The sequence below is a fragment of the Cnephaeus nilssonii genome (assembly GCF_951640355.1).
Source record: "Cnephaeus nilssonii genome assembly, chromosome: 6".
In the NCBI taxonomy this organism is placed as follows: Eukaryota; Metazoa; Chordata; class Mammalia; order Chiroptera; family Vespertilionidae; genus Cnephaeus; species Cnephaeus nilssonii.
The window spans coordinates 49,721,530-49,747,805 of record NC_137077.1 but is presented as its reverse complement, the minus strand read 5'-3'; the positions used below and the strand labels follow the sequence as shown (position 1 = coordinate 49,747,805).

The 26,276-nt window shown below is 55.5% G+C and overlaps 2 protein-coding genes across 2 annotated transcripts; one reads left to right on the top strand and one right to left on the bottom strand.

The window, feature by feature from the left end:
* Positions 1–1,643: 1,643 nt before the first annotated feature.
* Positions 1,644–10,169, top strand: LOC307101354 (keratin, type II cuticular Hb1-like). Its single transcript, XM_079774193.1, has 9 exons — positions 1,644–2,088; positions 3,785–3,993; positions 4,633–4,693; positions 5,582–5,677; positions 5,905–6,069; positions 6,320–6,445; positions 7,440–7,660; positions 7,830–7,861; positions 8,366–10,169. The coding sequence occupies exons 1-9, from the start codon at positions 1,705–1,707 to the stop codon at positions 8,539–8,541; spliced, it is 1,470 nt and encodes a 489-aa protein (XP_079630319.1). The 5' UTR covers positions 1,644–1,704; the 3' UTR covers positions 8,542–10,169.
* A 99-nt stretch (positions 10,170–10,268) lies between these two features.
* KRT7 (keratin 7) lies at positions 10,269–26,041 on the bottom strand. The gene is made up of 9 exons (XM_079774181.1): positions 25,558–26,041; positions 24,014–24,225; positions 21,721–21,781; positions 20,435–20,530; positions 18,052–18,216; positions 16,895–17,020; positions 13,552–13,772; positions 10,971–11,005; positions 10,269–10,619 (listed from the first exon to the last, which is right to left on the bottom strand). Exons 1-9 carry the CDS (start codon positions 25,879–25,881, stop codon positions 10,441–10,443), a joined length of 1,419 nt encoding a protein of 472 aa, XP_079630307.1. The 5' UTR covers positions 25,882–26,041; the 3' UTR covers positions 10,269–10,440.
* Positions 26,042–26,276: the final 235 nt, after the last annotated feature.

Sequence of the window (26,276 nt, the reverse complement as noted above, 5' to 3'; positions counted from 1 at the left end):
TGCTCAGGGTAAGTCCATTTCCTCCCAGGAGGAGACACCAAAGGAAGATGTCACCAATACTACCGTTCCCTGGAGAAATTTGGAGTAGGAATACATAATCCCCAAGTCATGAGTCACACAGCTGGAGCTGATGACTCCAGCTGCCACAGAGGACAGAACTAAGGTTGGGCTGAAACTCCCGCAAAGCCAAGGCTGAACCAAAGGGGTTGGGGCCCTCAAGGATTTGGAAAGGGGGCAATGGGGCACTCCCTGGAAATGGAATGCCAGGCAGCCCAAAGGCAGGCACTGCAGCCATGATGACCTCTGACGTTCCAGGATTTAATTACCCTTTGCACAATAATAACGCATATTTAAAAACAAAGGAAGCTAAGGATGATTTACATGTTTCTGTTTAATATGGCTGCTGAGTTCACACTTTGGTTTCCTCTGCTCATAACTGGACACATAATCAACTTCCATCATGACAGGTTTGGCCTTCTGGAGTTGGTGGCCATGACCAAGCACCCGTTGAAGAAAAGGCTTTGGATGAGGCCAATTTCTCTAAAAGCCCAAAGCCTAGCAGCCCCGGCACCTGCCTCTAGAGGACCGCAACCCTCCTCAGCACCCGAAGACTCAGACCCTGGGAGGGGCCAGTGTGGGGGAGCGCTGGGAGCCACCTTTAAGCTGACCCTCCCTCTCTATGGAGTCTTCTATGCATGGCCTTAAACAAGTCACCCGACCACTCTGAGTTCACCTTCCTACTCAGGTAAACCCCAGGAGGATGGCAAAATGCATTTTAAAGCCCTTACACACTGTAGGCACTCCATAAATGCAACTCCCTCCCCTCCACCTAGCAGCATGGAGAGGGGCCAGTTTCTGGGAGGGAAAGGGGTGGTGCCATACTCACAGGGAGAGGAGCCATAAGCTGAGTTCTGATAAGGAGAGAAGGGAACGTTGTGCCCAAAGGGGGAGGGGGCAGGATGAATGGCAAAGCAATAATAGAATAAACAGAACAAACAAACAAACATGTACGGAGCTTTCATTAAGCACGAAACTGCTTTCCTGTCCATTATCTCATTAGGTCCTCCCAAGCTCTCAGATGGGTACCATTAATATCCCTATTTTGCACATGAGGAAACTCCGTTCAGAAAAGTTATTCACCTTCCGAGGTCATGACAAGAACATGTTCCACCGACTAGACCCCTTCCCTTCAATTCTCTCTCTCTCTCTCTCTCTCTCTCTCTCTCTCTCTCTCTCTCTCTCACACACACACACACACACACACACACACACCCCATATGGAAATGCACAAACAACTAAGACCAAGGCTTCCCAGCCTGAAGGGTGGTTTCGCAGGGCTGGGACCCGAAGAGGGGCCAGGTGTGCCCAGCTGCCCAGCCTGGGGACGGAGCCCAAGATCCAGCGCTACCCAGGCCGAGTCTGGCAGAGGGGTGTCGGGCCCGCCCTGAGCCCTTGGCGCAGGGCGGGCGGAGCTGACCGGGCACTTCTGGGCCCCATAAAGCGCGGGCGAGGGGGCGAACGCTGTTTTATGGAGGCGGCCAGGCGGCCGCCCGCTTTGATTCCCAGCGGGACTGGGCACAAGGGCCGACCTCCAAGCTCATAAACGCGTTGGCTGCGCGCTCCCTCCCCGGGCCAGCGGGCAGCGATATAAGACTCCGCGCGGACTTCGGGGTTCAGTGCCTTCACTGCCGCCGCCGCCGCACCATGTCCTGCCTATCCACCCGCCTGGGCGGCCCCTGCGGGGTCCGCGCCTTCAGCTGCGCCTCCGCCTGCGGGCCCCGGCCCGGCCGCTGCTGCATCAGCGCCGCCCCCTACCGCGGGGTCTCCTGCTACCGCGGCCTCACAGGGGGCTTTGGCAGCCAGAGCGTCTGCGGCGCCTTCCGCTCCGGCTCCTGCGGACGCAGCTTCGGATACCGCTCAGGCGGCGTGTGCGGACCCAGCCCGCCCTGCATCACCACCGTGTCCGTCAATGAGAGCCTCCTCACGCCCCTCAACCTGGAGATCGACCCCAACGCGCAGTGCGTCAAGCATGAGGAGAAGGAGCAGATCAAGTGTCTCAACAGCAGGTTCGCTGCCTTCATCGACAAGGTGGGTGTCCTTGACCAGCCCTTTCCTGGACCTTCGGTCGCTGGGCTGGGCACTGAAGCGCAGTCAGGGGCAGGAGGGATGTGGCCCGGGTGAGCTCCCAGTCTGATGGAGGAGATGGACCGCATCCAGGGCACAGACACTGACAGAGAGCTGTGTATTGGGCAGGGGCTCCTGATTTGAGAGCAATGTTATTGTATACAACCTCTGTCCAGGCAGGCAGGGTGCCCACAGAGAAGGTTTGGGTGTTTTTGAGCACACCCTTCCTGAGCCTGGAACTCCTGGGAGGACCTGGGATTCCCAAGCTGTCTCTTTAGAAATGGGTGCTATGAGAGAGGAGGGGAGGGGGTAGGAGAGAGAGAGGTGGAGAGCAGCATTGATCAGTTGCCTCTTGCACACGCCCGGATGGGGATGGAACCTAGGTATGTGCCCTAATGAGAATCAAACCCAGGACCTTTATGGTGTGCTGGATGACACTCCAACCAACTGAGCCACCCAACCAGGGCAGGAGTGCTGATCTTTTATGTGATACTTTTAGTTAATACATTAAAGCATTAACCTTTTGCACTCGGATGTCGAGTGTGACTCGACACGGTTAGCATTAGAATAAAGGAATCGAGAAAAAAGCAAGCAAGTGCAAAGGGTTAAATAGCACCTGATGAGAAAATTCATCTCCTTCCATGAATGGTTCAATCCTTTTAGGTTAAGTAGAGAAAATCTTCCTTGGGTGCTAATATGTCTATAGCATCCCTCCAGTACTTGCTACTCTCCCACTTTGATAAAGAGAGCAAGCCTCGAGGTTCAGAACTGTCTAGGGCAACAGTTTCAGCTACAATTTATGTTTTATGGTTTCTTTTATGAATGCAGAGTGATAATGGTTTTACAACGATGGTGGTAATATAAAGTTACTCCTTTAATCTCATTGAAGTGTAAATGTTAAGAAAATTCATTTATAGATACATCCTGAATGAAACCAGACAAGGGGATGGCAAAATTTTGAAGTCAGCCAGCGAAGGGCTCATATTTGAGAACAGCTGCCACACACAGTCCAGCCCTTTGAGTGCAAACAGAATACAAAGGAGACAGGGATATAGGGCAAGGGCCCTGCCCAAGGGCCCACCGAGCGTGGGTGGCAGAGCAGGACTCCAAGCCCAGCCTCTCTCCAGCTCCCCAGGTGAGAGTCTGCCCTTCTGACCTCCCCAGCTGGGAAGGCCTCCCCACCTTGACCATCCATTCAAACAAGTGCTCAGCCAGCCCCGGGCTGCCACTGAGGACATAGCTAAAGGAGCCGTAGGCCCTGCCCTGGAGGAGCTTGGAGTGGAAGGCTTTCGTCCTCCTGTATCCCTCCAACCCCTGCTCTACATCCCTTCCTCCAGGAAGCCTTCCCGACCTGTCACTACCCTCCCCCCCTACCTGTCCCCCCGCCCAACCGTAATCCAGCACAGCACATATGCCCTCAGCTTCTCACCCATCCCATCCAGGGCCACCTAGACAGACCCTCGCTCAGGTCTGAACAAGCAATCGTGAAACGAGGACTCGGGTGCATCCTCACCCAGGAGAGCCCAGCAGGGTCCATGGCGGCCACCTCTTGCCTCTGCACAGAGCAGCGCAGCCCGTTCTGTCTGACGCTGCCTGCTCTCTGGGGAGGGCTGGGGATACCGGCTCCTCCCACTGACTTTCCTCCCACCCGGAATGGCAGGTGCGCTTCCTGGAGCAGCAGAACAAGCTGCTGGAGACCAAGTGGCAGTACTACCAGAACCGCAAGTGCTGCGAGAGCAACCTGGAGCCGCTGTTTGAGGGCTACATCGAGACGCTGAGGCGGGAGGCCGAGTGTGTGGAGGCCGACAGCGGGAGGCTGGCCTCCGAGCTCAACCACGTGCAGGAGGTGATGGAGGGCTACAAGAAGAAGTGAGTGCATCAGGGAGGTTTTGGAGAAAGGAACTGGATTAAGTCGGAGCAGGGTAGATCTGGGTTAGACCACAAGAAGAACTTTCCACAAGGAAGAAGACAGTGACAGGAAGTTTGTGGGGATTTTTTTTTTTCTGGGATGAGAATTGAAACATTGGAGGGTCTGAGCTGCTCCAGTTACCTCCTTATTACGTGCTTACTTCATTGATTCATCAAGCATTTGTTGAACATCTACTCTATGTTGCAGGTGTTGTGTTGGGCCCTGAGGTGAGGTAGGGGTAAGAAAGTAAGGAAAAGAGGTAAGGGGGATACCAGACGAGGGCAGGGTTCCTGCCCCCTTTGGAGTTACAATCCAGAAGCAGAGAGAAGGCCTAGGAAGATGTGCCTGGCACCCACCCTGGCCCACATCGTGAATGAGAACTCCTGAATCAGTAAGAGCACTGGGTGACATGGGTTGGTTTGAGTACCAGGAGGAAAGGGATGGACAAGGTCCTTTCTGGTCCAACACTTTGATTCTATAATCACCTCCAAGTGATCCAGTTCCTGGAGTCTGTTTGTGTAGGCCCTAATTCGCTTTTTTTCTCTTCACATCTCAGCCTATTGAACTGCTAGACACTGAACCTATGCTCTTTGTCCCAGGTATGAAGAGGAGGTGGCACTCAGGGCCACTGCTGAGAACGAATTTGTAGTCCTAAAGAAGGTGAGTGACCCCAGAATGCTCGTCCCACCACTCAGAACTGAGGGCAGAGGCAGGAGGGAGCTTTCTGTAATTCAGAGGCTGAGCGACACCCCCAGAATCACATAGCCCAACCTCTCCTCCATTCTTTTTCCCAAATGCCCTAATGCTCCCCGGGTGGCCCTGGACACCAGGGCACTCCGCCTGCTTCAGGCAGGGCAATCTCCTCTATCCGTGGTAACTCCCACCTGGCCAGTGGCTCCCCGCCTCCTTCTGCCCTGTGCCTGGCAGAGAGGCACTCAGTAAGCATTTGTGAGTGAAAAGGCACACGAATGCTAGAGTAAATCCTCAGACCAGCCACGGTTGGGAAAGGTGTAAACAGCGCTACTGTGCCTCACCTCTTAAACTTGACTCGGCACAAGTGCCATTGTGTAGACTCTCACCAGGTCCTTCCAACAACCTCCATATGTGGAAGGCAAGGGTCACTGTGAGGAAACTGAGGCACGGAGATCCGGGGTCTTGCCCTGAGTGACACTGGCTTGAAAGAGGCAGATCTGATCCCTGAGACCTCTTCTCTGACCACAGATCTAGATTTCTTTCCACGAGACTCCAGAGCAGAGGTGGGTAGGGCACGGTAGAAGTGACCCATTTTACACTAGATCCTAAGTTTTGGTACTAGATGTGCATCCTAGAGGCATCATCCCAGTAGGTGCCAGAGGAAGTGCCTGGAAACCTCAGGGTCTCCCTCCCTTACCCGAACCTGCTCCTGACCCCTCTACCTGCATAAAGGGCGTCACCAAGGCCATGGGGCTGAGCAGCTGAGGAGGGTCCGCAGGGAGTGTGCCCCCCCTGGTGGGAAGAGCTCTGTGTGGTCTTCCCAGGGAGACGCCTGTGCCGCTCTCTGCCCTTTAGGACGTGGACTGCGCCTACCTGCGCAAATCAGACCTGGAGGCCAACGCGGAGGCCCTGACCCAGGAGATCGACTTCCTGCGGCGACTGTATGAGGAGGTGAGAGGGAGCGCAGAACAGCGGAGCGGCAAGGCTCCTCTCAGCCGTGGCCTCTGGGGCTGAGGTGCATTTAGAGGCCCCAGGTGGAGGGGGCATCTTGGAGATTGGGCCTTCGGACAGTGAGACTTGGAGGAAGCTGAGAAAAGGAACAGGGAAGGACCATGAGGGGGACACTGCGAGCGCAGGGCTCTGGTCAAAGACGCTCTTCCCTCACTCCCGCCCCACAGGAGATCCGTGTCCTCCACGCCCACATCTCAGACACCTCCGTCGTCGTCAAGATGGACAACAGCCGGGACCTGAACATGGATTGTGTCATTGCCGAGATCAAGGCTCAGTATGACGACATCGCCAGCCGCAGCCGGGCCGAGGCCGAGTCCTGGTACCGCAGCAAGGTGAGTGGGTACATCTGCCTCCTAGACATGGCAGTGGGAGGGATGTGAGGTATATATTAGAAAAGGCTGCTTTTGTCTGGGGATTCTGATCCTAGGGATGGTAACAGAGGCCAGGCAGCTCTCAGGGTGAGGGGGCAGGGCAGGGCTGCCATGGGTGGTTGCTCGGGCTGAGCACTGTACAGCCTGCACTCTCATCTGTGGTGACCTGAATGGGTGGCAGGTCCCATCCTGAATCTCTGCTTCCCCCCAGTGCGAGGAGATGAAGGCCACCGTGATCCGTCACGGGGAGACCCTGCGCCGCACCAAGGAGGAGATCAACGAGCTGAACCGCATGATCCAGAGGCTGACCGCCGAGGTCGAGAACGCCAAGTGCCAGGTACGGGAGCCTGGCCTACCCCTCAGTGTAGCAAGAGAAGGGGTTAAGCCTGCAGCAGGGGCACTCAAGGTTGACACCTTGCCAAAGTGTGGGAAAAGGAGCAAACAGCAAACATTAGATGAGTCTCTTTCATGGAAAATGCTCTCCATTCCACTGAATGGAGATGAGAGGGGACAGTATGGGTGGGGGGGGGGGGGGGGCGTGGAACAGTATGGAGGGGAATGGAATGACCAAGATTCTCTTGGTCTTGGAGTCATAAAGGGGCAGAAGAAATAGCACTGGTCTAAGGGGCAGGTAACTAGGGCTCTCAAACCAGCCCTGCCTCTAATTACCACATGATTTGGGGTAAACCATTTCACCTCTGTGGCCCATTGTTCTAGGTCAGTGGCCGGCAAACTACAGCTCTCGAGCCACATGCGGCTCTTTGGCCCCTTGAGTGTGGCTCTTCCACAAAATACCATGTGCGGGCACGCACGTACAGTGCAATTGAAACTTCGTGGCCCATGCACAGAAGTAGGTTTTCGGCTCTCAAAAGAAATTTCAATCGTTGTACTGTTGATATTTGGCTCTGTTGACTAATGAGTTTGCCGACCACTGTTCTAGGTCAGTGATCACACACTCCCAGAGGTTCGTAAATGCGTGAAGTAGGCTGTCTGAAGGCACCGGAGTGTGGTAAACCAGAAAGCACAACGGACAGAGCTAATCAGATCCAACTGAGGCAGGCCTCATGGAAATGCAGGGCCAGTGGGCCCAGAGCCTTAGATATTTTTCAAGAGAAGCCAGGAATTTGGATTTTTGTGTTAAATTTCCAAAATTAAAAGACACTGTGCCAACATTCCTGGCAGCACTAATTTGCAACCCCCAGGCTCACAAACGGGTGAGGCGCCTTCTTCCCCTGACAGTCAATGGTCATTGGATGCCTGGCCTCTGACCCCAAATCCAGAACAGGAGCCTTAGTAAGCCCCCCACCCCCACCCCACCCTGTGGCCCCCAGAACACCAAGCTGGAGGTCGCAGTAAAGCAGTCGGAGGAGCAGGGAGAGACGGCCGTCAGCGATGCCCGCTGCAAGCTGGCCGAGCTGGAGGCCGCCCTGCAGAAGGCCAAGCAGGACATGGCCTGCCTGCTCAAGGAGTACCAGGAGGTGATGAACTCCAAGCTGGGCCTGGACATCGAGATCGCCACCTACAGGCGCCTGCTGGAGGGCGAGGAGCAGAGGTGAGAAGCACACCTGTGGGAAGGATGTCTCTTGGATCCACCCAAACTGTGCTTAGAGCCAGGAACACGTTGGCTTGTTTTCATCGAATTTGCATCAAGATTACTTGAGAAGGGAATTTGCAAACTTGGCTCTCCCCAATTCATCTTTGTCCCTTTGCTCTCCCCGCAGGTTGTGTGAAGGGATTGGTGCTATAAATGTCTGTAAGTAATCGATACTGTGGGTTCTGAAATAAGGGCTTGGGGTTCCTGTAGGCAGACTTTTCCCTTAAAGGGCCACACAGTAAATATTTCAGACTGAGGGCCACGCAGTTTCTGTCTCAACTACTCAAATCTGTCATTATAATGTGAAAGTAACCACAGCCATAAGCAATACTTAATAGGTAGGTCTGGCTGGGTTCCAATTAAACTTCATCTACAAATATACAACCACAATTTGAAGACCCTGGAAGGAAGGAGAGGAATGCGGCAGTGAATGGTTGAGATAACTTTAATAGCTATTTCTGCCGATAGCGGGGCCTGGGCTAACAGTTTATCAAGGATCCATCCTTGAGGTCAGACTGCAGGAAGGAGTGTCCAGGTGTGAGAGGAAAGCCAGGAATAAGAATGCAGGGGAGGACCTCTGACAAGAGAAATGGGCTCTGGTCAGCAAGCAGGACTGCTGGCCACCATCTGGCACAGGGACTAAGCCCTGTCCTCCACCCGCAGGTGTCAGCAGCTCCCGGGGTGGCGTTGTCTGTGGGGACCTCTGCGTGTCGGGCTCCAGGCCCGTGACCGGCAGCGCCTGCAGCGCCCCCTGCAGCGGGAACCTAGCGGTGAACACCGGAATGTGCGCGCCCTGTGGACAGAGCTGTGGCAGTGGCCGCATGGTGCGGTTTGCCTAGTGCCTCCGTCTTTGTTCACACACCGATCTGCAAGCGAGTCGGCCCAACTCCAGCTGCCGGCCCCAGCCCGGTGCTGAGCCCGGGCTTGAGCTGGAGGGGCTTCGGGAAGCAGCCCTGCCCTGCCCACACTGCTGCCTTAATTTCTCGCCCCCCCCCCACCCCCTGCCCCCGCTGCTTGTCTCTTCATTTCTTCCAAGGAGGTCGGCTCTTCCTGCTGGTGTGTCTTGGTAATTCTCCCCGCCCCCAAAAGTCTGAATGACTGGTTTTCTCGAAACCCTGGGCAAAGGTCCAATCCTGACTGGGCTGCCCTGGGAACTGGGACTCCTGTGGCTTCTAAGGGACAGGTTGGCCCTGGGGCGGGGCTGGTGCTGGCCTCCCCTGCCCTCTCAACCCGTGCGCGATGGCTGAGGTGCATCTCCCAGGGAACAGCTCTCTTCGGCTGCCTGGGCTCTCGCTCCCTTTCCCTCATGCTTGGTCTCCACGTTTCCAATAAAGCTCAGGGGTCATAAGTAATGGCTGGAGACTCCCTGCGCATCTGTGCTTCCACGTGAGGGCTTCCCACCCGGTTTTCACCCCCGATGGAGGCAAGAGGGAAGCTGTTCTCAGCCAGAGAGGCAGAGTGGGCTGTCTCTGGGGCACCCTGCCCAGGGTGCCACACTCCTACATCCTGAAGGGTGCAGGGGCATAGGCTGGCAGCCCCAAAACCCAGGTACACAGAGGAGCTGGAAGGGAAGTGAGAAGGGCAACAGGGAGGAGCTTTAGCAAGGATGGGGGTGCTGGCTCCCCTGACACCTTGCGTGGGGACCCCATGCTGCTGAGACACCAGTGGTCCACTCCCTCCACTCCCCCACTATGCCCCCACCTCAACATGGTAAAGTTCCTGACCATGGGATCAAATACACAGACTTCCCCTCCCCCATAAACCAACGCTCCCTGGGTAGACCCCATCCCACACACATACCACCACCACCACGTCCAGAGGGTCTCAGAGAGACCTCCCACCTCCTCCCCAGTACCCATCGTATGTGCTGCTGTCCATACTGGATGGATGTCCCAAGCATCGGCCACAAAGACACCCTCACAGTCACACAGAGCCCGAGTCAGAGACCTGACACACAGGGGCCCCATCAAGCACAGACTTAACACAGATGCACCCTCGGGGGTTCAATACACAGACCATCCCTCAGCCCACTGACCTGGGCACAGCCACTACCAGGGATCCAGACTCTGGTGGCCTCCTCATCTTACCCGCCCCCCCCCCCCCCCCCCACACACACACACACACACAATTCTAGACCCAAACACACACAGTCCAGGGCCTGGCTGACAAAGCACCAGGAAGCGCTGAGGGCAGCCAGTCTGAGAGTTGGCTGGTCCAGCCAGAAACCGGGGCCTGAGGAATGTCCTCTGGCAGCAAGTGTAGGGGCGGGGGGGGGGGGGGCGGGGGGCGGGGGTCACAGAGCCCCACCCTCAGCCGTGGAGGACTCAGCTGCCCACTTCCTGGCAGAGCCAGAACTTCCCTGAGGTGCCTTTGGGCTTCAGGAGAAGAGCTGGAACTGGCCCAGCCCTGGGAGGGGGCCAAGGCCTCACACTCCATAAGAGCCAGGTTCCTTAGAGCAGTGCCCCCATTCTCCTGCAGGAGAGGCTTCCAGTTACCAGAGCAGACCCCGTCCTCTCAAGGGCTCCTCCCTCCCGCCCCCTTCTCCGCCAGCCAAATGCAGCCAGGATACCAGGTGCTGGCCATGGGCTCACCCCGGCTCAGAAAGAGACTGTTTATTGGAAGCTGTTCTCATAACATTCATTAGACGGCTTTGCAGTCTTGGGACCAGGGATGGGACCAGCGTGGGAATCTCTTATGACTCTGGGGGGAAGGGATATGGGTGTCCCCACACCTGGGGCTCAGTGGAGGACACTCCTGCGAGTGGTAGATGTGGTCTTCATGGAATAGGCCTTTTGGGTTCCACTGGAGAACCGCAGGGCATTGCTGCCCATGGTCCCCCCAAAGGCCAGTCCGCTGCCACCACTGGTTCCCCTGTAGGTCAGCCCGCTGCCACCACCCCCGGTGGTATTCGTCACAGCTGGGAGAGAAGAGGGGGACTCAGTCAGCATGGACCCACCACCCAGGCCCCATCCCCTCACTCCACCCACCCTCCTGCCGGGCTGCCCTTCTCCGCCCACCATCACCTCCCTTTCCCACCCTACCCACCATGGGCCAACCCAGAAGGAGCCTCAGACAGTGCGGGGTGGGGTGCCCCCTGCAAGGCTTCCCTGGGCTGCTGAGTCAGCTCCAGGGCGCCTGCTAGAAGCTACTGAAGGGGAGGAGGCAGGCTCCAGATCCCCACAAGGCCCGACCCTCAGGCCCACATGCCATCCTATAGGCCCCACCCAGTCTGGAGAGCACCAGGGGTGGGCCGAAGCCAAGGACTTACAGATATTTAGGGCTCCTACTCCATCTCCGGTCAACCTGGGGGCAGAGGAGAGACCTGTGAGAGCAGCCCTTCCCTCAGCCCTGGAGGAGGCACTCCCAGGCCCCTCCGTCCAGGCCCCATACAGGACTGGTATTCTGTCCTCGGCCCCACACTTCCAGCCTTCCTTCAACCTTGCTGCAAAATGAGCATGGAGGAGTGGGGGGCAGGGTTCACTTAGGCCCTCCTACCGACTGGCTGCATGACCTTGGGAATGTCTTAGAGCCTCCATCTCCTCACCTACAAATAGGGCCTCACTCAGAACCAACCTCACAGGGTGGTTTGCCAGAGTTAAATGACACAATGTACCTAAAGCTCTGGGCACACAGGATTAGGTAAATGGTAGCCCCTCTTATTATTACATAGACAGCTGCCTCCCCTAACCAGACCATGAAATCCTCAAAGTGGGCTGTAGCTTACTGATTACTGTGTCTCCAGCCCCTGCATGAGGTCTGGCAGGTAGTAATTACTGTGTGTTGAAATAATCAGTGTATTGTTGACTGAGTGAATGCAGCTCCAACAGGGACTGAGGAGGGAATGGGGAGGTAGGTGGGGTGGCTTTAAGCAGCCAGTGGGGCTGAAGCACGTCTTGCACGGGAAATTAAAAATCCGCCCAAGACAGCTGGGTGTGTTTGCTCTGTGACACACAAGCATTCTCACCAAGCCCTTGGCCTTGGGAATGAGTGTACTCTGCAGGGAGGAGGGGACACCTTGCATTTGCAGAGGGAGTGAGGGAGCCACCTGGCCTCAGCAGCCCCAAGTCCAGGGGGCAGAGCAAAGGCCAAGGGCAAGAAATAGGTATGTAGGAAGCTTCCAGGCCCCTTGTTAAAATGGCCCCTGCAAGTGCGGGGCGTTACTGGCAGTTAGAGGGCGGTGGGGGGAAGCCTGGTTGAAATCAGGCAACAATTCCATATAAGAATTCAATTCCTGAAGAACTCAAAAGGGAACCTGAATATCTCGGGCTCTAGTGATCTGTGCGATTTTTCTTTTCTTCACCCTGTCACCCTTTTCTGATCCTAAATAAATATTTGTTTTGTGCCTAATTGTATATTTGTAACTTTGTATTCTTAACGAAAGGCCCCCCCAAATTGGATGAGTGGATGAGTTTCTAACCCTAGACCTGCCCCTGGGAAGGGCTGAGGGATTAAGACGGGGTGTGGAACGGCGGCCCACAGGCCATATAAGGCCCGTGAAATCACTTGGTCTGGCCCTGCCAAGGCATTGGGGTGAGTTAATTAAATGTTTGACCAATTATAGCAGACTAATTTTTAAGTTCATAATTTTGCTGGCCCACGAATGATGTTATAAATATCCAAATGGCCCCAAGAGGTGGAGAGAGGACAGCCTCCTCACCTCCTTCCTCTCTACTCCATTCGTTTCCCATCTCCTCTCCCCAACCCTCCGCAATAATGCTCAGAAAAGAAAAGGGCCTTTGTAAACGCAGCATTTTACTGGTCCAAGTTACTAGTCTCTGAGTGCTTCCTTTGCAGATGTTTTGTCTCCTCTACCCCTCAGGAAGGTCCCCGAAGGCAGAAACATGTCTTACATATTATCTATCTCTGTAGGCCAAGCCATGATGAGTTCTACTTCCAGGGCTTTGCTTACACTGTCCCCTCTCACCCTCTTCAAATCCTGACCTTCCCCCAAGACATACTCTACAGCCTATCTATTGACTGAATGAATCAACCAACCCATCAAGGTGAGAAGGAAGGTCCAACTTCATAGACATATATTCCATGTCTTTCATGAAGAATTCTGTATAAGACTAACCCATCCCAGCCCAGCTGGCATGGCTCAGTGGTTGAGTATCGACCTATGAACCAGGAGGTCACGGTTCCATTCCCAATCAGGGCACATGCCTGGGTTGGGGGCCTGATTCCCAGTGTGGGGCATGCAGGAGGCAGCCAATCAATGATTCTCTCTCTTCCTCTCCCTTTTTCTCTGGAATCAATAAACATAAAAATAAATAAATAAATAAATAAATAAATAAATAAATAAATAGACTAACCCCTCCCAGCTTCCTCTCAGGCTGCAGGTGAGTATGCAAATATCTCTGGGGACAGGGAGAAATTAACCTCCTCCAGCACATTCAGTCAATACCACATGACTTAGCACTTTACATAGTGAGAAGCAGCCTGGGGTTATAGAAGATGCTTAAACCAGGAATCAGCAGAGCTTGACTGCACACCAACCCTGTCCCCTCAATTTATAAAACTGAACCACAGTTTCTCTCTGTATTAACAATACCTAACCTGTTTACCTGAATGTGTTCTAAGGGTCAAATAAGATGACCCTGCTAATGGCCACCCACATGAAGTTATTACTTCAACTTTTCCAATGAGCTTTACACCACATGGGAACATGGTCTTTCCTTCTAGGTCATCTCAAGGGCAAAGAAGTAGGCCTCAACTGTACCCCGCTGCACTCCCACCTCCAGTGCCCTGCATAAGAGGGTGCATAGGACATGCTTGTCAATGGATAAATGTCAAGCCCTAGGCCCTGCTGAGCCCCAGAAGGATCCCTTTCTCAGCTTCTGTGACCTCACCGATTCTCCTCGCCCTCCAACAACTTGCGGTAGGTGGCAATCTCGATGTCCAGGGCCAACTTGATGTTCATGAGCTCCTGGTACTCCCGGAGCTGCCGGGCCATGTCCTGCCTGGCTCGCTGCAGGGCAGCCTCCAGTTCCTCCTGCTTGGCACGTGCATCCTTGAGTGCCATCTCCCCACGGTCCTCAGCCTCAGCGATGGCAGCCTCCAACTTGGCACGCTGTGGGCAAGAGAGGAGCTGTGAGGTGGGGGCAGATCTCACCAGTCACTGCCTTCCTGCCTCCCCATCCTGTGGCGAGCACCTGGGCAACCTGCTGACAGGGCTTCACTGGCGCCAGCCTACTTCCCAAGAACCAGAGGATCCCAAGGGTTAAAAACAGGGGTTCTGATACCCAATACTTAGATTCTAATTCTGTCTCTGCCACTTATGTGCTATGTGAACTTGGGTGGATCAACCTTTCTAAGCCAAAGTCTCCTCTTTTCTAAAATAGCAATAATCCTGGTGTCTACCTCATAGAGACATTGTGAGCATTAAATGAAGTAATATACAAATTTTGCAGTGTCCAGCATAGAGCAAGCACTTCATAAATGCTACTAGGGTTACTATCCTATATAATAAAGAGATAATATGCAAATTGACCCTCACTCTGTCACACCATCACAAGATGGCCACGCCCACAGCAGAGGCAGGGTTCCCATAACGAGCCATAATGAGTGATCAGCAGAGACCTGAGGCTGCATGGCACTGGGCTGGGGCAGGGGACCTGAGGCTGCACCCCCGCCCAGTGTGGCTTGATGGGGACCTCAGGCCACACACCCTGTCCCAGGCCGGCGGACCTGAGGCCGCGCCCCCAGCCCAGCAGGGCTTGACAGGGGTGGGGCCGGCCGGGTCTGAATCTCACCCAATGGGGGTGGGGCTGGTCAGGGCTGGGTCTTGTACAATTTTGAGGTGCACGCGGGTGAGCGGGGAGATTTTCATATACATTTTACTAATTTCCTTTCATCACTGACACTTCTATTATAGAGAAAGGGCAAATAGCAATATTAAAATATTTCCTCTAATTAATTCCCTTTTAATGTGTATGAATTTCTTGCACCGGGCCACTAGTTATTAATAAACTAGAGGCCCGGTGCATGAAAATTCATGCACTGGAATGGGGGTCCCTCAGCCCGGCCTGCCCCCTCTCACAGTCCAGGAGCCCTCAGGGGCTGGAGGCAACCCAGTGATCAGGGGAAGGCGACGCCCCCATCATATCTCTGCTGCTGCCACTGCTGGCAGCACAAGCCTCGGCTGGCCCTGATTACCTGAGTCTCGGGCAGCCCTGGGCGGCTGGACAGTTGCCATTTGATGCTTGCCTGCGCCTTGGGAAGGCCCTGGGCAGCTGGGGGGCTGAGGGGACTGGGCGACTCTGGAGGTAGGCGTGCGGAGTGGCCGGACCCACCTGGGGGCAGGCCCGGCCGTGCCACACTGGGCGCCGCCATCTTGTGGCTGTGGGCACTACCATCTTTGAGGGCGTGGTAGTCAATTAGCATATTCCCTCCTTATTGGCTGTGGGTGCCGCCATCTTTGTGAGGGCATGATGGTCAATTAGTATATTCCCTCTTTATTAGATAGAATCCTATTATGATTTGCAAATGCCCAGCTCCCCATGGCTGGAGGACCTCCAAAGACATGGGATCCTAGTTAAGTTCCCAAATGTCAGGCAGCAGATAGAACCAAAACCACCTTCAAAACTGGAAGCATTTTGGAACAGGCCCGGAGCACTGCTTGGAGCCCCAGGTTCGGGAGGGGTATTCCGATTCATGATGGACCTGAGCAATAACCACCACTTCCTGCCCAGCTGTGGCGTTCCCTCTGCTTGTGGTTCACCCCCACCACCAGGAGTCTATCCTGTCAGCTAGAGGGCCACCATCCCCACCCAGGCCCTGGCAGTGCTCCTTCTCCTTCCTTCTCACCCACCATGCCCTGTCCCCGGATCCCCTCTCCTTAGCTCATGCACTGTCCTCTGCCCAGCCCCCCAATCTTCCCCAGGAGGCCCTCTGACACTCTCTGGCCCTCACTCACCTGTCAGTGCCCTTCCCTGTCACACTGGTGCCCCCTTGGCAAGGCCCACCCCACTGCCTCTGGGCCTCTTGATGGTGGCAGACACCCCAACTCTGGGGCCTGGTTCTGCCCTGTAGTGTGAGAGGAGACCCGGATGCAGCAGAAGCTGCAGGGTTTGGGCAGCCGCCATTCATTATGCTCTGCCTCCCCACTGGCCTGGAAGCTGGCTTGCTTCACCGGTGACTCATGGCCCTGCATCTGTGTCAGAGGCCTCCGCCCGCATGTCAACAGGCCCACAGGGCTCCGAGGGGAGGACATTTCTGGGCAAACCACCCCCACATCCCATCTTCCCAGCTCATCTGGAAGTTAGCTCTCTGAAGCTGCCACACTGGTCACCTTCCCTCCCTCCCCGCTGCAGACACCTGCTCAGGCTTAGCTGCCCCTCCCACCTCTGTGGCTGTGCCAGGTGCTGGGAAGGGAGGAGCAGTGAACCAGACAAATGGGGCCCCTGATCTAAGGTAGCATTTTTTATATTCCAGTGGATGTGGGGGACAGTCAATATATAATTAATGAGACAGAACATTTCAGAGAGTGATAGGTGCTTCATTCAGACAGACTGCTCATAGGTAGTTGAAAAAGCCATCCCTGAGATCTTTTGTTCTAAACCCCAGGGACAGGAAAGGGGCAGCCATGTATGGAGCTGGGAGAACCACATTCCAAGTAGAGGCAACACCAAGTGCAAAGGCCCTGAAGCATGAAGACGCCTGGCAAATAAATGCAAGGTACAGGAAGCGGGCGAGTGTGGCCAGAGCATAGCAAGCGAGAGAGTGGGGGAAAGTGAGGTCAGGACTGAGACGGAGCCTTGTGAGCCACAGTAAGGGCTTCTCCTGGCCACTGTGCTCCACTCCCCACCCCCCACCACTGGGAGCTCCCAGGCACAGCTTATGGCACCAGAGCTAGGTGCAAGGAGAGTGCTCAGTACCAAGATGGTAACGAATGGTGGTTCCTCTCCGGCGGGCCAGCCCAAGGCTTCTTCCACAGGCGCTATGCCCAGCTAGGCTCCTCTCCTCCCTTGGGCCCAAGCCTAAAGCTGGCCAAGAACATTCCGTCCTGGAGCTCTCACACGTGGGCCTGAGCTGCACCAGCCTCAGCCAGGCCCGGGTTGGGCAGTGGGTGGGGGGCAGGGGCAGGCTGACACTGCCCCCGCCTCCGCCAGCCTCCTGCTCCTCACTGTCAGCTGGTTGCCCTGCACACACCCTAAGAAGCAGGGAGAAACAAGGAGGAGGGTTTGTGCCCACCTGGTTCTTGATGTTGTCGATCTCAGCCTGCAGCCTCTGCATGGCCCGGTTCATCTCCGCAATCTCATTCCGGGTGCTCCGGAGGTCCGCCCCGTGCTTCCCGGCCTGGGCCTGCAGGGTCTCTAACTGCAACGGCCACACAGAGAAGTATGGCAAGGCGTGAGCAGGCGACTTGTCCCTCTTCCCAACCAAGGAAGGCCCAAGATTCTGAGTGGCAAGCCCTCTCAGCTTATCTTCCCAGAGAGGGAAACTCTGACTCCCAACAATCTTCACCCAAAGCTAAGAGGCCAGACATAGGGCAGCGGGTGGCTCAGAGGCTCAGTTTCCTCCCAGACAAGACAGAGAACCAGGATGGCTCCTGGGGCCCACCCCCACTGATCCTGAGGCTCTTCCCATCCCCATCACATCACAGTGCTGGAGGATCTCTGGAAGTCTGAGGTCCTCACCTATCAAGCACCCCCCTCCTCAGCACCATCCATTTCACAGATGAGGAGAGTGAATCCCAGGGAATGAAGGCACTGCTCACGGATCACTCAGCAAATCTGAGCCCAGGTCTCCTTGTTGGCGTACCTGTATTCTCACCTGTGCACCACGGATGATTCCCTATCCTGTAGACAGCCCTCTATGCTGCTTTAAACCCTGCCTCAGGCTCTCTCCTCCAGAACCCCGACCCTTCCCTCAGCACCTTCACAGCCAGCTGTACTGCCTCCCCATACAGTGCCTGGTCTGCAGCCCTAGGACCCTGCTTTTCCATCTACCGTATTAGCTGTGTGGAGTTAGGCAAATTACTGACCCTTTCTGTGCTTCAGTTTCCTCATCTATAAAATGGGGATAATACAGTGCATACCTAATAGGGCTGTTCTGTGGTTTAAATGAGTCAATACAGGCAAAACATCTGAAACACTGCCTAACACTATGAATACTCGCCACATTTTACCTATTAAAATTATTAAACCATGTCCACTTCCTCTGCCCTGCTCCCGCATCAGGGCAGGGCCCTGTCCTTTGCAATCCTCTTTTTCACAGGACGCTGGCGAGCACCACAGACTTGCCAGAACTGTGGGACCAGGCCCTAAAGGCTTGAAACCGAGTGAGGAAGGAAAACTGCCACCAAGGACCCTGCAGGAGGAGGAAATGTGTCCCCAGAGGCTGCACACCTTGGTCTGGTACGCGGTCTCGGCCTCGGCCCGGCTACGGTTGGCCATCTCCTCGTACTGGGCCTTGACCTCCGCAATGATGCTGTCCAGGTCCAGGGAGCGGCTGTTGTCCATGGACAGCACCACGGACGTGTCGGAGATCTGGGACTGCAGCTCTGACAGCTCCTGTAGGGACCAGACAGAACATCGGGACCTGGGACATGACATACCCGTGCCCATCCTGGGAGTCCCCACACACCAGGGAAAGAAAAGGGGAGGAGAGGCCAGAGTGGGCGTGAGTCACCAGGCAGGGAGAGGGTACAGGACAGCATCTGCTAAATAGTTCCACCCACCCTGGCTCCCTGAAGAGCCCCTTAGCAACTTCTCAACTAAGCGTCTGACAGGGTGTGGTGAGCTGTGACGTCTCCTGCCATGAGGTGCTGCCGGCGTGAGCTCTACTCTGGAGGGGAGCACTAGGGGGTGAGTAAAGTAAATCATGTTCTATAACAAAACGCTCTGCAACTTTTAAGTCTGATGACATGGCTGTATTTACAAACAGGGAAATGTACCTGTGACATACTGTTATATGGAAAAAGTATGGTTCTGTTTTTATTAAAATATATATTTCTATTACAGGCCCGGTGCATGAAATTTGTGCACAGGGGGGGGGAGGGAGGGTGTCCCTCAGCCCAGCATGCACCCTCTCCAATCTGGGACCCCTCGGGGGATGTCCAACTGCCCGTTTAGGCCCAATCCCATCCCTCTCACAATCCAGGACTGCTGGTTCCCAACCGCTCACCTGCCTGCCTGCCTGATTGCCCCTAACAGCTTCTGCCTGCCAGCCTTATCACCCCCTAACCACTCCCCTAGCAGCCTGAGCGACGCCTAACTGCTCCCCTGCCAGCCTGATCGCCCCAAACTGCCCTCTCCTGCTGACCTGGTCGTCCCTAACTGCCCTCCCCTGCCAACCTGGTCACCCCTAACTGCCCTCCCCTGCCTGCCTGGTTGCCCCCAACTGCCCTCCCCTGCAGGCCCAGTCCCCCCCAACTGCCCTCCCCTGCTGGCCTGGTCACCCCCAACTGCCTTCCCCTGCAGGCCTGGTCCCCCCCAACTCCCCTCCCCTGCCAGCCTGGTCGCCCCCAACTGCCCTCCCCTGCCGCCCTAGTCACCCCAACTGCCCTCCCCTGTAGGCCTGGTTGCCCCCAACTGCCCTCCCTCCCCTACAGGCCTGGTCTCCCCCAACTGCCCTCCTCTGCTGGCCTGGTCACCCCTAACTGCCCTCCCCTGCTGGCCTGATCGCCCACAACTGCCCTCCCCTGCCAGCCATCTTGCGGTGGCCATCTTGTGACCACATGGGGCCGGCCATCTTGTGTAAGGGCATGATGGTCAATTTGCATATTACCTCTTTATTATATAGGATATCTCTATGTGTATATATGCACAAAAAAATGTCTGGAAAGGTAGATACCAAGATGATAAGAGCAGGTATAGGTGACCTGTTTCCAATTTTATGCTTTACTTAATTTTCTGGGCTTTTTTTGCAATGAGTACCTATTTCATAATGAGAAGAACATAATTATATATACATATATAATACACACACAGACATATGCATATAGTTATATATACATAGATATATAGGTAAAAATATGGCATGTGACATATCTATGAAGACTTGCACTAAGATTAAAAATGCCTAAAGAAAGCCTCAAGGATCCAGCCCATGAAATTAACATGTGGAAATTCACTCTGAGGGGCTAATGGAGGCTGAATATTCAGGCACAGACTAGACTGAAATGAGAAATGAGAACTGTGCGTAGGTTAATATGTAATTATGTCCCAGACCAGTCCTGCCAGATGACTGGCCACCCTATCCTCTGCCTCAGGCCAGAGCCTCACACAAATGGCAGTGGAAAGGATGTTAGGTCCCATGAGGGGAAGAGCTGGAAGCCCAGCACAGGGCAAGAGTGAGTGGGAGAGAATGAGATGGGAGGGTGAACAGAGTGGCCAGTTGGCAGGCAGCCTCACCCAGTCTCCCTGGGTGGAAACTCTCAGGTATTCATCTCTCCTGACTCCAGCTCCCGTGCCTGCCCCACCCAGCCCACCACTGAACTCCATCACAGCCTGGGATCCCTTGACATCATCCTGGCTCCTTCAGCCCCTCCCTATCCCACTTGCAGAATAATGGTCATTCCATGTCTCTGAAAGGCCAATCCTGATGGACCCTACCACCCTGCTCTGATAAGACCAGCTCCTCCCGAACTCCCCGTCCATTGAGATTCCTAAGGTTAAAGGTACCCCCACACAGTCAACACACACCCAGACTAGCCCAGAGGTGGGGGTAGACCAGATGGCCCCCTGGTTAGGACATGTAGGACATGTATCCCACTCCTAAGGATCTCACCGTCTCATAGAAGGTCCTGAGGAAGTCGATGTCCTCATTCAGGGCATTCACCTTGGCTTCCAACTCCACTTTGTTCATGTAGGCAACATCCACGTCCTGGGAGGGGTGGTGAGAAGTACACAGACCATTTAGCAGGGATGGGAGTAAGCTAGCACTGTCCATCCTACAGAGCCAACACCACTGCCCTACCAAGAAGCATAGTTTCTCAGGCTGCCTGACATGCTCACGGCATGAAGTTTCCTCCACTCGATTCTCCCAAGCTGCATGATTGACATCTCCATGAAGCCCCAGGACCAGAGGTACTTTCTCCGTTCTGGCAGCCCAGAGCAGTCTAAAGCCCCAAACCCAACACTTTACCAGTTCCTAAAGGCTTTGGTGGTTTAGACACTTCCCTGGCTCTGCCACCTACTAGCTATGAGCCTCAACTTCTGATCAGTCAAATAAGAGAGCATAAAACCATTCAGACTCCAGGGCACCACTCTCAGACATGGAGCATCTCAAGCCTGAGTGTTTAACTAGCAGCATGGGGGTCTGGCACAGGTGGGCCACAGATAGCACCGCAGGTCCCGATGATGTCTGGATCCCTTCTAGCCACACTTTCCTGTGGTTAAACTCCTATAGGAAGTGCATCCCTGAATCTCCAAGGGCCCAGCACTTGGGGGTGGGGAGGCAGCTGCATTTATGTGGATGGTCCTGGAAAACTCAGCTGCTCAGTGAATGTGCATTGAATCAGAATCTTAAATCAAGCCCCTGTAAGATATTTCTAAGACCTTCCAGGTTCGGCTTGCACATCACCAGGGACGGGGAACTTACTCTGCCTCGAGGCAGCCCATTCCACTCATTCAGCAGGTATTTCCAGCCTGCCATGTGCCACCTTTGTCTGTAATGAAATGTTCTGACTGTGCTAGAACATTTCCTCATTTGGTGTTGGAATCTCCCCTTCTAACTTTCATCCTTTGATATTAATTCTAACCCCTCCAGGCCCAGAAACAAGTCTAGTGACTAACCAGACACACACAAATAAATAAACACACACACACATACACACATACACACACACACACACACAAAGTGCATGTGCGCACGCACACGAACACAAGACAGGCTATGCTATAACGGCCCGACTTCCAGATCTCTCCTTCTCCAAGCCCATCATTCCCTTCTCTAGTCCCTAGAGCAGACCTTGGTCACAGGTCTCCATTGGCTGCTCAGGTGAGAGGGCCATGTGGTCCCCTATCCCATGTGTTCAGACAACATCCCCCATCCCTCCTATCTGCCCCCCTCACCTTTTTCAGCACCACAAACTCATTCTCAGCAGCCGTGCGCCGGTTAATTTCCTCTTCATATCTGCAGTAGAGGAGGAGGGCATGGTGTTGGTGCAGGCTTGTCTCCACCCCCCTCAGATGCAGGTGTGAAAATCTACTCTGCATCACCCTCACCCTCTCCTTAATGACACCCCTGAGAAAACAAGTGTCAGCCATGAAAACCAATGCCCCCGACTTTCCCATATGGTGGTTCCTAAGGCTTTGAGTCTTGGCATGGGATAAGCGGAGGGGGGTGGGGGGGCAGAGAACATGTGAACTAAAGGACGAAGGCTGCATATGCTGGGAGAAAGCAAAGAATAAAAGCCATGCTTACAGACCGCTTCATACGGGGCCTACACTGTTACATGCTAGCTATGCATTAGCCCATTTAATCCTCACAACAATCTTTTTTTAAATCTTCACCCAAGGAGATATTTTATTGATATGAGAGAGAGAGGGGGGGGGGAGGGGGGAGAGAAACATCCATGGGCTGCGGATCAAACCCGCAACCTAGATTTGTGCCCTGACAGAGAACCAAACACGCAACCTTGTTGGTGTACGGGACAATGCTCAACCTACTGAGCCACCCAGCTTGGCAATCCCCACACAATCTTACAACAATGGTACAAGATTAGCAGGGCAGGGAGCAGAGGTACAGAGAGGCAGAGTGATCTGTCCAGTCACTAAGCCGTTAAGTGGCAAAGCCCAGATTTGAAACCTGGCAGTCTGACTCCAGGCCCATGCCTTAACCACCACCTAACCCTATCCCCTGAGGGGGAAGAAGGGGCCTGAAAGGGAGGAACCTTGTGGAATCAGAGAGGGGGTGCATAAATTCCTGGAATAACCAGGCCCCAACTAGGTGGCCTAGTCCCCCTCCCCCCTCCCATCCCTCTTTGTCCCAAGGAGCCAGCCCCGCCCATAGGAGGACATCAGCAAAGCAGGGCACAGAGCACGAGAGCAGGTGGGCTTACCCGAGTATTTACTGGGAAACTGAAATAAAAAGGTGTCAGAAACAGGAACAACTGTGGTGGGGAGCAGGGTGTTTGGGCAGGCAGGCAGCCTCAGGAACCGACTCTCACGGTCCCGCCCCCTCAGGCCCGATAGGGTGGTTATGGAGACATCCCTGAGGCTCTCTGTCCACCCCTGCCTGGGTGATGCGCGCTGGGCCTGAGAGTGTGCAGATGGGAGCTTCTGGGCAGCTGCACCCAGAGCCCTCCCTGTGCCTCCTTCAGCCCAGCCCGGAGCTCAGCCTGACTCCACAGGAAAGCTCTGTGGGCTTTGGGGTGAGGGCAAGTATGTGTGCCCACAAATTCAAACGCACATGACAAAAGGGGCTCACTAAAAATAAAAGACAAAAGGGGCTCGCTGGTTGCCCCAGGCTTTTCCTGCCTTGCACCTGCCTGTTCCACCTGCTGTGAGGCTTAGCCTGTTGACTGTTGCCCTAGGGAAATAGGGGTGAGCACTTCTCCTCAGAGGCCTTTGTTTGTTCTACCTCCAGTCAGTGCCAGTGTCCCTGCTCTGGCTTCGTCATGCACCTCCAGGCAGGGCACAGAGCTCACTCACTGCCCCGATGCCCACTGTGCAGGCATGCCAGGGTGGGCAGCCCAAACCTCAAGCTTCAGTTTCTATTCAGTGAGAAAACTGAGTGGACACCTCAAAGGCCTGTCCCTAAACCCCAGCCTTCGTGGACCCTGGACTCCCCGCCCCTTCTCACAGCCCCCTTTCTGGTTCCTGCCCTGGTCACACCCACCCCTCAGCCTCTGCACCCTCTCTCCTGGCTCACAATGATCATTCTCTCTCCTTACTTCTTTCCAGACCAAGCTGGTTCCATGTCTCCTCCAGGGCCCCAGAGGCCCCAGATTCTCCAGTGATCTGCTATATGATCTTGATCGAGTCCCTGAACTCTCTAGTCTCTAATTCCTCACCTGAACGAAATGAGGGTTGTGTAAATTTGAAGAACCTCTGTCATACCTTCTGCCCTACCCTCTCTTGGGGTCTTGGTCAGGCACTCAAAAAGAAAGGGCAGGGCAGGGCAGGGCGGGGCAGAGATATTTTACTAATTCAGGATAAAAAGACCAGGATGACTTAGAAACAGCCCTCAGGGACAAAGAGGGACTAGGATAGGCAGGGAATGTGTTAGTCGAGACCATTCAGGGTTATTGTACTGTGCAGCTTCACCCTCTGACCCCTAACCCAGAGGGGACTGGCAGAGGGCCAGCTGACTGGGTGCACATCCGAACCCTCAGACCCCACAGTTCACACTGGGAGGCAATACTTATTCTTGAAGTCTTCCACCACGTCCTGGGTGCTCCGCAGCTCCATCTCCAAGCGACTCCCATCCATCTGCAGGGCCTCGAGCTGCTTCCGCAGGCCAGCAATATAGGCTTCAAAGATGCCTGGGACGCGGCTGCTCTTGACCGACTTCTGCTCCTGCAGCAGAGCCCACTTGGTCTCCAACAGCTTGTTCTGCTGCTCCAGAAACCGCACCTAGAATGGAAATGGAGGAGGAAACTGATGAGGGGCAGACCGTGCTGCCCACAGTGGGACCGGAATGGTCCCCAGCCACCCAGCAGAACCCGTACTCCCACTGGCTGTTCCCCCAGCCTGGGCCCCCAGCCCTTAGCCCTCGCCTCTGGGAAAGTAACCCCGAACAAGCCTCTTCTCCAGGACTCTCAGGTTCGAGTGTCTTAGACTGTGACCCAGGGGTCAAGTGTACCTGGTTCACCAGTGTGTCTGGGCCCTGTGCTAAATTTAAGGTCTCCTCCCTCCTATGCACCCCATTGAATTATGGGTAATCTCCACCTCCCTCTCTGTGTCCTTCCTGTCAGTGTCCTGGGCCTCCCGGCCTCCTCCCTTCAGGCTGGGACCTGCCTGTCCTCCCTCAGTATCCCCTCTCCCCTTCCCCTTTCTTCCAACAAGGCCTCAGCACAGAGTGCTACAACCGGTCAATGTAAAATGAGCACCTATTATGTGCTCAGCCCTGGGGCCCAAAAGGGCCCTAAGGAGCACCCAGTATGACTGGGAGTGGAAAGCAAGCCTTCTCAGAACCAGCAACTCAGGGCAGCAGGAGCTGGGGGTTGTGGACAGTGAGACAGAGCAGCTCAACAGCAGGGAAGGAACCTGGGCCTGGGAGGCCTGGGCCTGGGCAGAGCCGGAAGGACATGCACGGTCTGAATGGTGAAGGAGAAGAGGGCACCGGAGGCGTGGGGCGGTGGCCTGGTCTACACCTGAGGGAGGAGACCCTGGCCAGTGGGCCCAGCTGGGTTAGCTTTTAGTTCCTGGGTCCAACCGCACTTTGCCCAACATCTAGACCCACCAGTCAAGCCTGCCCCCCTCCTTTCCACCCCCCACTCTCACTTCCCACCCCAGCCCCACCCCTCTGGAAAAACACCTCCCAAATGTCCCTTCCCCCTCCCTGTCCCCAAACGGGCTGTCTCCAAAGGCAGTTCCAACCTCACTCACTTCCTACCACCAAAGGGAAGCTAGAGGGCCAGGGAGGGCGTGGTGGGCGTGGTGGGAGCCTCCCTACCGCCCTCCAGCCCTTTATTTTCAGCATCCGCCTTAGGGTAGACAGTGGGGCTAAGGGGGGGCCTCCCCAGCTGGGAACTGCGTTTCACCCCTACCCCACCACTGACTCCACACAGCCCCCTCGCAGAGAAAGGGGCCCAGAAAGAGACACACTCCTGTCCCCGGCCTCTGGGGCTCCCGACATTGGCGGAAAGGGAGCCTAGTTCTCCCAGAGCCCGACCCGTGTGCAGTCAGGGCTGAGGGCCGCGGTGGCCCGGAGCGTGGCGTACCGGGCAGGTTGCAGCGGCTCACCTTGTCGATGAAGGACGCGAACTTGTTGTTGAGGATCTTGATCTGCTCGCGCTCCTCCTGGCGCACCTGCTGGATGGAGGGGTCAATGTCCACCTGCAGCGGGGCCAGCAGGCTCTGATTGATGGTGACCTGGTGGATGCCGGCGCCCACCGGCCCCCCGTAGGCGGAGTGCACGGCCACGCGCGGCCGCAGGGCTCCCAGGCCGTAGAGGCTGCCGCTGCGGGAGCCGCCGGCGCGCACCGCGCTCAGGCGCACCTGCGCCCCGCGCCCCGGGAAGGTGGCGGAGCGCGAGCTGAAGACCTGGGAGCTGAAGTGGGTGGACATGCTGGCGGCACCGGGCTGGACTTAGCAGTGGGCGAGAGGGAGCCGAACTCGCTGACCTTCGGGCAAACCTGGCCGCTTTTATCCGCTAGGCGCCGGCCCAGCGGCTTACACAGGTAGGGGCGGGGCTGGCCGCCGGCCACCTTTCTCTGCGCCCCCCTCCCCCCGCCCCTCCCAGGGCCGCGCTTCCGCCTTCGCCCTCCGCACCGCCCACCCGGCAGAGGCCAGGCTTTCAGTCCGAACCAGAACAGTCCGGAGTGAGGAGGGCGGTAGTCTGAGAGAGCCGTGGGAAACAGCGGCCCGCGCCGGACCCAGTCAGGGAAGGCTTCTTGGAGGGGCTAGGGCAGTGAGTGAAGATCCACTCCTGAGGCCAGGGCAGGGCGATCAAGCGGTAAAAG

Coding starts and splice junctions, on each gene's coding strand:
- LOC307101354 (XM_079774193.1), top strand. CDS start 1,705: ATGTCCTGCCTATCCACCCGCCTGGGCGGCCCCTGCGGGGTCCGCGCC. Junction 4,694..5,581: donor AATTTGTAGTCCTAAAGAAG/GTGAGTGACCCC, acceptor TCTGCCCTTTAG/GACGTGGACTGCGCCTACCT. Junction 7,661..7,829: donor CTGGAGGGCGAGGAGCAGAG/GTGAGAAGCACA, acceptor CTCTCCCCGCAG/GTTGTGTGAAGGGATTGGTG.
- KRT7 (XM_079774181.1), bottom strand. CDS start 25,881: ATGTCCACCCACTTCAGCTCCCAGGTCTTCAGCTCGCGCTCCGCCACC. Junction 24,226..25,557: donor TCGCGTCCTTCATCGACAAG/GTGAGCCGCTGC, acceptor TTTCCATTCTAG/GTGCGGTTTCTGGAGCAGCA. Junction 21,782..24,013: donor GTGGAAGACTTCAAGAATAA/GTATTGCCTCCC, acceptor CCTCTACTGCAG/ATATGAAGAGGAAATTAACC.